Genomic DNA, 12,168 nt, shown 5'->3' with positions numbered 1-12,168 from the left:
AAGCGGCTTGTACATGAGGTTGCTTAAGGGATTATCACCCTGTTCAAATTTCTGAAGGTAAGATATTGTTTATTTTACTAAATGGACAACACTGAATTTCCATAGCTTTGGCTCTTGGAAGGTGATTAAATAAAATACTGTATATATTCCAAGTGGCATCCTACTAGAAAGAATGAATAACATTAATGGACAACTTTAAAACAAATTTTAAAAGGAAACCATTGTGCTGAGTGGCAGGAAAATTTTCCTGAATGTTAAATACTGTTTAGTGCAGAAGGTGTCTGTAAAATTACTTCCGCTCAAAGGAAACAAAAATGTAGCCTACTGTAGGTTAAGAAGTGTCTTTGTCACTTTCTCCTCCACCATACATTTCAGCTAGCTTATTAAACCGAGGGCCCCATTCTCGGAGGTAATCATAGTTTTGGTCTCCTTCAGTAGTACCCGACTCTAAGGAGCTCAAGGATTCAGCTATTGAATCATTTCCTTCATAGGCATAAGTTGCAAGCGAGTCATACGGTGGTGCAGAAGGATCAGTATCATGCTCTTTTAACCTTTGGTTAATGAAATCTCGGACATCTGTGTTATCTGGTGCTGAAGGAGTCCTCCTTGGTACAAATAACGTTTCAGGGATAATGTCTCGTCGAAGCTTCTTATCTTCGATAGCTGCAGGATTCCTCAGTGTGCCAATATCAAAGGCTTGGGTGTCTTCCTCTCCACCGCCTTCATCGTTATAACTCACAATGTTGTCTCTGATGTCCTCTTTAGAGAGGATCAAAGGCTCCTTCTTTCGTTGCCTCTTCAGAGCAGCAAACAGCACCACTATAACTTAAAGAGAGAAACAAATGGATAAAGATCTCTATTTAACAATTTCTTTGTAGCTAATCCACCAGGTACAAGAGCTTTATTTCAGCTACATTTCAGCAATTCATTTCTGTCTGATAAATGGATAAACACCTGTATCTATATTACGATAGCACAGTAAGGTCTATATCAAAATGTGCTATTTTGCACAAACGTGTGCTCTGCTTTACAGAACCATGAGCTTGTCAGCATGTTCCTTCTGTAACTTTAATGAGTTTTAAAATAGCCAGGTCTATTCTCAAGATCTTTTCCCTTTTTTAAGCTCAAAGTATACTGTTAAAAACTGGTTTTGAGGTGAATTATAGGTCATTAAGTGATATTCTGAAAAGCTCAAAATGGAGATTTTACAAAATTTACTTTTTATTATAGCACAGAAACCTCTGGATAGACAGTGCTTTCATATAGTAAAAATACTATTTACTGGCATATTCTGTGTGAAATATACACTGCATGTTGATTTTAGATAGTTACTTAAATAAAAAAGAGACATTCCCTCCAAAAAAATTTAAAATGAAAGACATGAAAGTGATTTTTGATTATGCTATTCCTCCTCTCTAATCTTTTTTGGATAACCTAACGAAAGAACAAAAATGAACTTCTGGTTGCACACTGATAGCTTTAACAGTCTGGGACTTGAATTTTTATTTACAATGTCCAATTCCCAGACAAACAGCTTTTGCCTTTTTTCTTTGTTTGTTTTAAGTTGCAGTTAAATTCTTCTTGCAAAAGCCATGATCATTAATTTTAGCAATCTGCACAGTTTTGCAAACTGAGTCAGGCCTGAAGCACTTGTTCATGGGGGGAAAGGTGCATTTTTTTTTCTTACCTAGCAGGATAATGATGCAGAGGAGAATGGCAACCAGTGCCCCTGTGCTGAGGCCAGCAGGGAGGAGCAAGGCCTCAGCGTTGCAGGACTGCATGTTCCCCCGGCTGTCACAGGCACACACTCGAATGGTCAGCGTGCCAGTGCTGCTCTGGATCGGGTAGTCGTTGTCGGATATCACCACTGGTAGAAGGTAAGTACTTATTTCATGTCGACTAAAGCCATTCCTTCTTGTCAAAATTCTGGCAGTGTTATCTAGATTGATTAAAATATACTGTTGTATAGTACATGAATATAAAAAGTGTGTAATTTATAGCACATGCAACCATCATGTTTTGTATCACTGGTAGCATTTTGAAACTGTTCCTGATATCATAGTGATATCTCTCTTTTCCTAATGACATTTCCATTTGATCAGAAAACTATAATTTTCTATGTACATCTGGCCTGCTCCTCCATGCCTCTATGGCACCTTCGAGTGTAATTGAAAAGAGCATTTCTCAAAGCTTAAAATGTTTTATAGATTAATGCATGCAGTGCATGACACAGTTCCAGTTCAGGGCTAAAACCCTGAAATGAAGTGGCCAACTGAGAAAAAATAACCTTCCACTTCACGCTGTTCAACAAGCACTCTGTTTTGAAAGATTCTTTTTATAGATCTTCCATGACGACACCCATGGGAATGCTATCTGTAAACTCAGTATGAGATTTTCCACACCAAAACACTTTCAACATACTGTAGAACAATGAATTATGTACCTTAGCACATGGAGTAGATTTTTTGGGGAAAAATTGTCTTAGGAATTCAGAAAATATGAAAGGCGGTAGGTATTCCTGCACAGTTTTGAGAAGTGAATTTACTAAACTGTATTTGTAGCAGACAAATCTTAGCTGTATGCAGTATACTTCAGCATCAAAGGTGTTCACTGAGTGGCCAGAGGGAAGGAAAGGAAGGGAAGGGAAGGAATGAATAACAGGGAGAGACTATTTAATATAGAGTTGGGGCCACAACACTAGAGTGTGAGACAACACTAGAGTTGCTAACTTTTTAGTCAAAAAGAGAGAAAATACAGATTTAGTTTCCATTAGAAGGAAAATTTATTTTTTCATCATACTCGTGGATCTCTTGAAGTAGGTGGTTAGCTGTCTTGCCAGCCAACTTCAGGCTGAATTAAAATAAGCCATGTGCAAAAAGAAAGAAAATAATTAGAGATAGAAATGAAATAACAAGGTCTATACCTCTATATACTCAGGACCTAGTCACCAGGATATAATCTTTGTTTAAAGTATTAAATGATATATTTTTTTCACAGCTTCTGTGATATGAAACATAGTTTTCCTTCATTGGTTTTGGGTATTTGTATGCTATTTTTTTTCACTCAACATCAAAACCTATGTGTCTGATGGATCTTTAAATACCTCTGCTGCTGGAGATTTTATAAGGTACCTAAACAATTTGATTTCAATTCTTCACTTTCTCTACTATTAGAATTTTTTTCTCTGTCTAACCTAAAATTCCTCATGTTGTTTGCAGACTATTACTTTCTGAAATCTTCATCAGGAAAAGAGGATTATTCCCATTGTCTTTATGCCTTTAACACATTTGAAGGCTGATATCATGTCCCCACTCACTTATTTCTTCTGTAATCTAGAGCCCTCTCAGTTAGTCATACAGATAATGAAGGCCAAAATGGGAGCATAATCCCGCTTTACCAAGAGAATCTTCGGAAAATTTTCTCTGATAAAGAAAGATTGACAAAGGATCAAAAGAAAAGCCAAAGTGGCTATGCACTCAGAGCCATTATTTTCATTAATGGTCAGAAAGAAGCAAAACAGAAGACCAGGGGAGTCAGAACTATATGACAGAAGGCTAAAGTGAAAAAACTGAACTTGTCAGCTGAAGCCATTTTTTAAACCTTTTTTGTCTCCTTCAGTCAAGTATTTCATTCGACTACTCACCCTAAGACAACACATTTACTGATTTTCTTTATAATTTGTTTTATCCCATTTTTGCCATGATAGTTTTTGCCTCCCTTACACAGATAAAAATGCAGAAGTCATAAACCACAAACATTCAGGTAAAATTGTTATTCTTGCGAGCAGCTGCTTCAACAGCTTTTCTACATATTAATAGACACCAAAAGCAAATATATTTCAGGAATATATGCCAGACAGCCAAGATAAAACTCCTTCCAGGAGAAGAGGCATGAATTTGGATATGAGGAATGAAATTTTGGATATAGAGGAATGAAAAAGGATAAAACTCCTTCCAGGAGAACAGGCATGAATTTTACCTTCATTATCCTGAACAGTGAAGTTAGGGTTAACGGCAGCTAAACTGAAGAAAAATTTTTGTCCACCAAGAGGATCATCTTTGTCTACTGCACTTATGGTTTGAATAAGCTGCAGGAAAAAAAGCAAGCAAACAAACAAGAAAAAAAAACAAATGCACCTAGGTTTTTGGTACAGCTGTCTGATTACTTTAAGTAGTCTAGAAGTGTTAAGACAACTTCATATTCAAACTATACACATATTGACTTAATCAATAGAACATATTAACTGAACAAATATTAAACAAGTGTATCATAGAAGTTGCTCCAACAAGAGCATCCATACATGTTTCATGTCGTGGTACACATACACATGTAAAATGGCCAGATTCTACCTTAGGCCTCCTCTATTTCTTTTTTTCAATAAGTATGTATATATATTTTTGTAACTACAAAGAGGACTAAACTTGCCAAAAATAGCTTTACCTTCAGCCTAGGTTGTTCGTGTTATTAATCTCTGATCCATCATTTTAAATTCAAATCAACAGATAAGACAGAAATTCAGAGGATATTTTATATTTTTGTAATAAAAATGGTATTTTATCAAATAGATGTTTCTGATAGGGAAGTTAAATTTTCAAATTAAATTTCAAAATAAAAACATTTGTTTCTAAACCAAGATTTTTCTATTTATTAGTATAGCAAAATACACCAATAAGATTCATCAGGTGAAAAATGCCAGTTAGATTATATATATGTATTACAACTCTTGAAAAACATTGTAGCATACTGTACAGATGCACCACCTCAGAGCTGGATGAGAATCTGGTGTCACAATTCTCAGAGTCAGCTGCATCAGGTCAGTTCAATACATGGATTGAGTGCTTTCTGCAATGCCTACCAAAAAGTTTGGGTATTCTGGGGGGAAGTAATGGCAAGCCCTTTATCAACATTTGTTTATCTGCCAGGTAAATGAATGTGTGGGTTTTTTCACTGAAGTTTCTGTATATAAGGGTGGCAAAATGTCATTTCCCAGACAAAATACAATTTTTGACGTCTTTATTGCTTTATTTCAGAGTGTTTTTTTTATACTGTAGCAATAAAAACTGTACCTATGGCTGAATTTTTGTGTGTGCATGCATGAACGTTCAGTTATGTTCTTAAGTTTAACTTCCAAAAATAGTTTAATCTTTAGCCTAGGTCATTTTTATTCTCCATTTCTGATCCATCATTTTAAATTGTAGTGTTTTTTCAAGCATGGAATTACATTTAATTTTTGACACTACTCCTTCCCTGTGGCATATTTGTTAAACCCTGTTTGGTTTTCCTCTCCCAGTTCTTCCAAATACAGCCATTTCTCTCCATATAACAGCTTTTGTCAGGATTATCATCTTTAACAATTGCAATGTACTCTTGTTTGCCTTAACAAATGCGTGATTAACTCCCAACTTCTGTCTTGTCCATCCAGAATACAGCAACAAATTTCTTCATGAAACAAGGGTTAGATTTATTTTAATACAGCAGCTTGCTTGCTTTCTCAACTGGAGTTGTCTTTCTCTAAAGTTGTTTTCTCACATAAACCTCCAATAACTTACTGGATGAACAAAACAGATAATACAAACATAGAATATTATTTGTTTTTAAAGAGTGAAACTTTTAATTATTTAGTGAGTTATTAGCAAATAAATCTTTAGAGATTTTTGTAAAATTAAGTCAAGAAAACACTAGTCTGTTTTACTTCACAGGTGGAGATCATGAATGCAGTCAGTTGTTGGTGTTAAGTTGATGAAAATCAACTCCTCCACTTCTGAGTGTCCATAACCATAGTTTAAAAGGAGTATGTGGAATTTTTTATAGCCTAAAATCTTTTCCAGTTTACAGGAATTGTTCATCTACTATGGCACTGCCAACCAGAGTCCCTTAGCATAACAACAAACAGCAAGAAAATATCTCCTATTAATTCCCCCATTCATCATTTGTTAGAATCATAGAATCATAGAGTAATTTAGGTTAGAAAAGACCTTCAAGATCATCGAGTCCAACTGTTAACACTGCCAAGTCCACCACTAATCCATGTCCCTAAGCACCACGTCTACACATCTTTTAAACCCCTTTAGGGATGGTGACTCAACCACTTCCCTGGGCAGCCTGTTCCAATGCTTGATAACCCTTTTGGTGAAGAAATTTTTCTTAATATCCAATTTAAACTTCCCCTGGTGCAACCTGAGGCCATTTCGTCTTGTCCTATCACTTGTTACTTGGGAAAAGAGACCAACAGCTGCCTCTACAATCTCCTTTCAGGTAGTTGTAGAAGGGAGGTTATAGCAAGGTGGGTGTTGTAGCAATTGAAGTTCTCTGGGAACTTTTCTGTTTAAATACTGATCATGTATAACCTTATGATATATTTTGCAAGCAAATTCAGCTAATTTGCTTACATTAGGGATGAAAAAAACCCCTGCTTGTGGGGGTTTTTTTGTTGCAAGCATCATTTATATATTAAAATGTAAGGATAATAAAAAAATGCCAGCAAACATCTGTCTGACTAAATATTATGCAGTTTCAAGTTATTTGCTATTACGTTTCTTTAAAAGGCAAAGTTTTAAGGATGATCTTAGTGAAACAATGTGTTTAGATACATAGTTGCATTTACAGCACCTCTACATTAAATTGTAACATACATCACAAACAAAAGCGAGATTTGTTTTGCTATTCTCAATTAGAACCTAAACTTTTATAAATTGTTTTGCAAATGAGGGTATTACCAGAAATTCACACGGCAAGTGCATTACTAGCTCTTTTTCAAATGAGGCCATGTACACATTCCAATAGAGCAAGTACTCATCATCTCTTGTGTGAGCCTGGAAAGTTCTTGCAGTATTGCTGGTGCACTCGAGTTCCTCCTGTATGTCATCACAAGGAACATGCTATTTACCAGATTGGAAGCTCAGTGTGGATGAAGTTCATTTAGAGTTGGCCTTCGGTCTTTGGAGGGAGCAGCACCTTCCTGTTAACTTTTTGAAGCACTGCAAGAACTTTTGTGCTCTTTCAAGGCCTGTACATGAAGCAAGCTTCAGACAACACATGGACACAACATACAAATGAGGAAGGGGGAAAGCAGATTCCTCTTGCATTGCCGGGAAGCAATAAAAGTACAGCTGTAGGCCATAGTCAATAATATAGGTTGTTTTGGTGATTTCTTTGCTTGCCTACTCCATCTCTCTTGCAGACAATGATAGCAGTATCACAGGTTTGGATGTTCTAAACAGGACATATTTGACTTGCTGATTGTTGACTTGAGCAAAAAGACTTATCACAACTTCTGTTTGAGAGTAGGTTGAGGTCTGGAATCCCTATCAGCTGCGTTGGTTTTTTGGGTTTTTTTTTGGTTGGTTTTTTTTTTTTTTTTTAGTCAAAATAGCTCTGTTGTACTTGTTTCCTCCACTCTCCTCTATTTCACCAGTTGTGATCAAAATGAAGGTGAGGAGACACTGAGGATCCCAGTGTGGCACAGGGAATTTTGTTTTTACAATTTTTTCAGACTAGCCATTGGGACTCTAACAGTTCTGCCTCTTCTCCAAGACTTGTCTAATCAACAATTGGGTTGGAGTCAGACCTTTCCATCCCATAGTGTTTGTATTGGACAGTTCTTTGTGTTTGACTCTTCCTTTTGCTCCCTAGTGCAAGCAATTGCAACATGTGACAGAAACTGTTTCCTAAGACTGATACATTATATTATCTTCCAGACTTTCAGTGTATTGTGCCTGCTTCTCCATGTCTTGTTCCTCTAGCATTCCAGTCTCAGCCATCTTGGGGCGCCTTATGGATCTCATGAAAGTGGGTCTTTCTTTGCTCAAATTTTTAATTATATTCACAAATCTAACCACTTTAAGCAGACTGTACCAAAGTCTGACAGGTAAATCTAATGACTCTACAATTTTTATCTGGTTATTATCCAGTTGTTTGTGGGCACAGAACTGATAGGAGTAATTAAGATTCTAACTAACCATAGGAGCTGTTTTGCACAAGCTTTCCCTTTTGCTCAGTTGCTAGGCAGCCACTTACAATACTATCTGTGTTTTACCAAACCTGGACTCATTCCTGAATCTTCAGGGACCAATAAAGCCTTCAGTATACTAATTTTTAGCCATTGCTTGCTTGACTCTGAACCTCTGGGCCATAATTGATGGCAGGGTAACTACTTAGAGTCTCTTAAATATATGCAAATCCATTTGAAGAAAAAAGAAACATTTCTGACTGGGTCACCTCTTTATTTGTAATCAATATGTACATTAGCAGCCCTTTCCATTTCTCAGTGGCTTTCAAATATAAACCTACAATTGAGAGGAACTGAAATGGCAGAGAGCAAACTGCCTTATAGGTCATCTACTACCCAGTGTTACATTGCAAATATAGACAACAGGTATTGCAGATAATCTGATACTGTTAATGTACACTTTTTTTATTTCTTAGTAAAACTGAACACTACTGAATCATTAAAGGTTTTAGTCCTCAGTTTCTTAAATTTGTCTATACCATTTTGTACTATGTTTTTAAAAAATGTAATTAAAAAAGCAGCAGTAACTATCCAGGAAAGAAGTACTTAAGTCTCATTAGAAAATCCTGTTTGGTTATAAGGGACCCTTTGAAGGAGGAAGTAAATATGATTAACTACTATTCCCCTGCCTTTCCATGAAAAACTGACTTAAGTCAGTCAAACCAGAATTGGTTCAAGAAACCTAGTGTGTTTATGTCATCTATGCTGAATTAAGATACAGGAAAAACAAAAAAAGAATAAATCTTTCATATTTTAAAATGTCATGGAAAGAGAATCCATGATGAGCTAGACTGATTTATAGAACACTGGGACATGTGAAAAGGGGGTGGGCACGTACAGATTTGGTAAAATGAAGGCTAATAACAGCAAGATTGTAACAAGCATGCTTGGAGACCCAAACAGATGAAAACACAACTTTCCTCATTACTTTTGAGGCTTTGAAAGGTGCAGGGAACCACGCTGTTTACCTGCTTCCTACCTCTGCCGCTGGCAGGTAGTCCTACAGAGAAAGGACATGATCTTTGAAAGGACCAGAATGCCACTGGGCACCCATGACGGTACAGGTCTGTTAATGCAAGGCCTATGTGATTTGGTATACGTTTGTTACTATTTTTAAATTTTATGTATATAACCCCCCAGACACACGTGTACATATATATTACAATGACCAGAGTAGGAGAAGATGGTGAACAGCTGAAGTGAAATAAAAGAAAACTAAACAGTTTCCCACTGAAACATGGCAACGCACTTGTGTCAGGTGCAGGTGCCCAGGTGCTGGCAGTGGCAGCAGCAGCGACAGTGGGGTCTGGAGGGGCGGCCTGTGAGGAGCGGCCGGGGCTGCCCCGTGCCGGACACAGCCGGTTCCAGCCGGCTCCAACGGCCCCACCGCAGGGCCCAGCTGAGCCCCTCAGCCACGGGCGGGCGCCTCGGGGAAAGCCTGGGGAAGGAAGGGCAAAACGCTGCCCGGCAGCCGGGGCTGAGGGAAACGGGGTGAGAAACAGCCCTGCGAGCCCCGAGGGGAGAGCAGGAGGAGGGCAGGAGCTGCTCCAGGCGCCCCGGCAGAGAGGCCCCTGCGGCCCCGGCAGAGACCCCGGTGGGGCGGGTGTTTCCCTGCAGCCCGCGGGAAGGCCCCAGGCTGGAGCAGGGGAGGGGGTGAGGAGGAAGGAGCAGCAGAGAGGAGCTGTTATGGACTGACTGCAGCCCCCCAATTCCCCATCCCCCTTGCACTGCTCAGGAGATGGAAGTAGAGGAGTAAAGGGGTGAAGGTGAGCCTGGGAAACAGGAAGGATGAAGGAAAGGTGTTTTAGTTCTTTTGTCTTTGTTTCTCACCATCCTACCCTATTTTTAACAGGCAGTAAATTAAATTAATTTTCCCCAAGTTGAGTCTGTTTTGCCCATGATGGTAATTGGTAAGTGATCTCCCCATCTTTATCTCAACCCATTTTCTTTTTCATCTTATTTTGTCCCCCTATCCCGTTGAGGAGGGAGGGAGTGGCTGGGTGGGTACCTGGCTGCTGTCCAAGTTCAGCTCATGCCTTCTTTTCTTTTGGCAGGGCATTTATAAAGGGAGAAGAAGGGCCCCTCTTCTGACTGTTGCTACAGGCAATATAAATATGCAGAAAAATACACTCGGCTTCCAAGTAAAATATCTCTAAAGTAGGACTGACTTCTACTTTCTGCACTAATTCCTGTCGTTTACATTAGAGTATCTTTGGAGGCTGGCTGCTGCGCTGCCAGAGGTGTGGTAGCTGGGAGCTGACAAAATCAGTGGGAGTCCATCTGCCCAGATGCCCAGCTCCTGGCTCTTCTCACCTGGAAGTGGAGGACAGCTGAACTTCTTTCTGTACAGGACTGCAGCAGTCTGAGCATTTCACTCCTTTCTTCCCTTCAACTCCTACTGAATCAGCCTTGTATAGCCCACATGAATGCCTGTGTCCCCTTTATGCGATCACACCAAGATTGTCCTCATTTTTGGGGGGTCGAAAGAACAACAGCCATCAAAATGGCATTCTGCCACAGGTGGTGCTTGTTTGCAGCTTGAGCTTTTTGGAACAGGGTATTCCCATTGTTTGGAAGGTCATGGTACGGTCTGACATCAACAGTAATAGCAAGCAGGAAAACAATCATGGACCCTTTGAGTCACTCAGACCCCCAAAATCACATTTCATAAAAACTACTCGCCCTCTGTCTCTTGCTATATATATATGCATATATCTGTATGTGTGAGTATATGTATACACACAAGCACATACTATAGATGTTAAGTACATATATGTGTGTATATATATTTTATACCTATTTCTGTATAAATTAAGTAAATGGAAGTTTTAAGGGAAAATAAAGAAACTGGAAAACTAATATTCATTAACGTGTCAGTAGGAAATAGGAAATATTTAAATGAATACCACAGAATTTGTGACTGATGAAGTATCATAATAGTTTCAGTGATCTAATGGAAGATTTAAATTTGATCATGGATCAAATGTAATTATGAAAACCTGAAAGGAAAGAAAAATAGCATAAATGTGGGAGGAACCAAACTTAGAGAACCATGTTCAGTATGGATTGATTAGATTCAATCCTTCAGGACAGACTGAATTCCAAAATAACAAGTCTTATTTATGGTCTACCAGTAAGCAAGAAGAATATAGTTACATTCAAATATATTATTCATGTTATCCTGCACTGCATTTTTTCTCTTCTTGTGAATAGTTTTCTTTAAACAATCATTTGCAACTCAGATTTTTTTTTAAAAAATATAATTATAGCCCTTTTAGTAAATTTGGCACTTTTTTCCTGATAAAGGAGACACTACTGAGCTCTATAAAAATTTCAATGAACATTAATGGATACATTCACTTATTTAGCTTCTCATTTATTAGTCATAAATGATTAGCGTGGGTTTTTCCAACTTTTTAACTGACAGCCTTTTCTGAATGTAAACAGAAAACCAGTGTAGTGCAGAAATAACTTCTATATTTATTTTTAAATTATATTGACCTCAATATTGTAGATAGCTCAGAAAAATTGAGTTCCTCAAAATATGTCTACATGAAAATATAACTGTTCTATCAAGCATTTCCTATATCCTCTATAGTTAGCAACCTGGACAGAACAGATTCTAAAACCTCAAACAGAGTACGATTTGTGAATTAATTAATTTCAATTTTTTTTTACCCAGGAAATTTTCTGTGAAACTGGAAGAGGAAAATTCAGTGTTCTACTTTTCCAGTTATTAATCCATATCTCATATTGAAAATGATTAAAATATTATTGTAGCATTTATAGAAGACACTACAATTGCCAGAAATTCTAGATGTTTACAGTGATTTCTATTTATCCAACAGCTTGAATTATCTTATAACTCTTATAGCAGACAAATGCCCTTGCTCAGTACTTTTAGATATTTTATGCTTTATAAATTTGGGCCTTTAATCCGCTGTTCTAATTTCCAGCTGATGTTACTTTAGAAAGAAGAATGGCAACCTGAATGTGACATTTGTAATACAACCTGAATGTCATACCTGTAGGACTCAAACAGTTAAGACAAGCTGGCACTTCTCCCAGGTTCTATTCAAAGGTGTTAAAATAATTGCACTGAGGTACTACTGCTACCATTTTAAAGGATTTATTATTGGCTGACTGTGCTCTGGGATATG

The 12,168-nt window shown here is 37.8% G+C and overlaps 1 protein-coding gene across 1 annotated transcript in view; it reads right to left on the bottom strand.

Moving 5' to 3' along the window:
* Positions 1–331: 331 nt before the first annotated feature.
* Positions 332–12,168, bottom strand: part of LOC142406703 (cadherin-10) — a 65,379-nt gene continuing 53,542 nt past the window's right edge. The window contains exons 9-11 of the mRNA XM_075495639.1: positions 3,979–4,087; positions 1,688–1,939; positions 332–825 (exon numbers count right to left, since the gene is read on the bottom strand). Coding sequence (XP_075351754.1) covers positions 332–825; positions 1,688–1,939; positions 3,979–4,087 — 855 coding nt within the window. The remainder of the gene's footprint in view (positions 826–1,687; positions 1,940–3,978; positions 4,088–12,168) is intronic.

Source organism: Mycteria americana, chromosome 2, assembly GCF_035582795.1.
Source record: "Mycteria americana isolate JAX WOST 10 ecotype Jacksonville Zoo and Gardens chromosome 2, USCA_MyAme_1.0, whole genome shotgun sequence".
In the NCBI taxonomy this organism is placed as follows: domain Eukaryota; kingdom Metazoa; phylum Chordata; class Aves; order Ciconiiformes; family Ciconiidae; genus Mycteria; species Mycteria americana.
The sequence above is the reverse complement of the archived record's forward strand: the minus strand, read 5'-3'. Positions and strand labels throughout refer to the sequence as shown.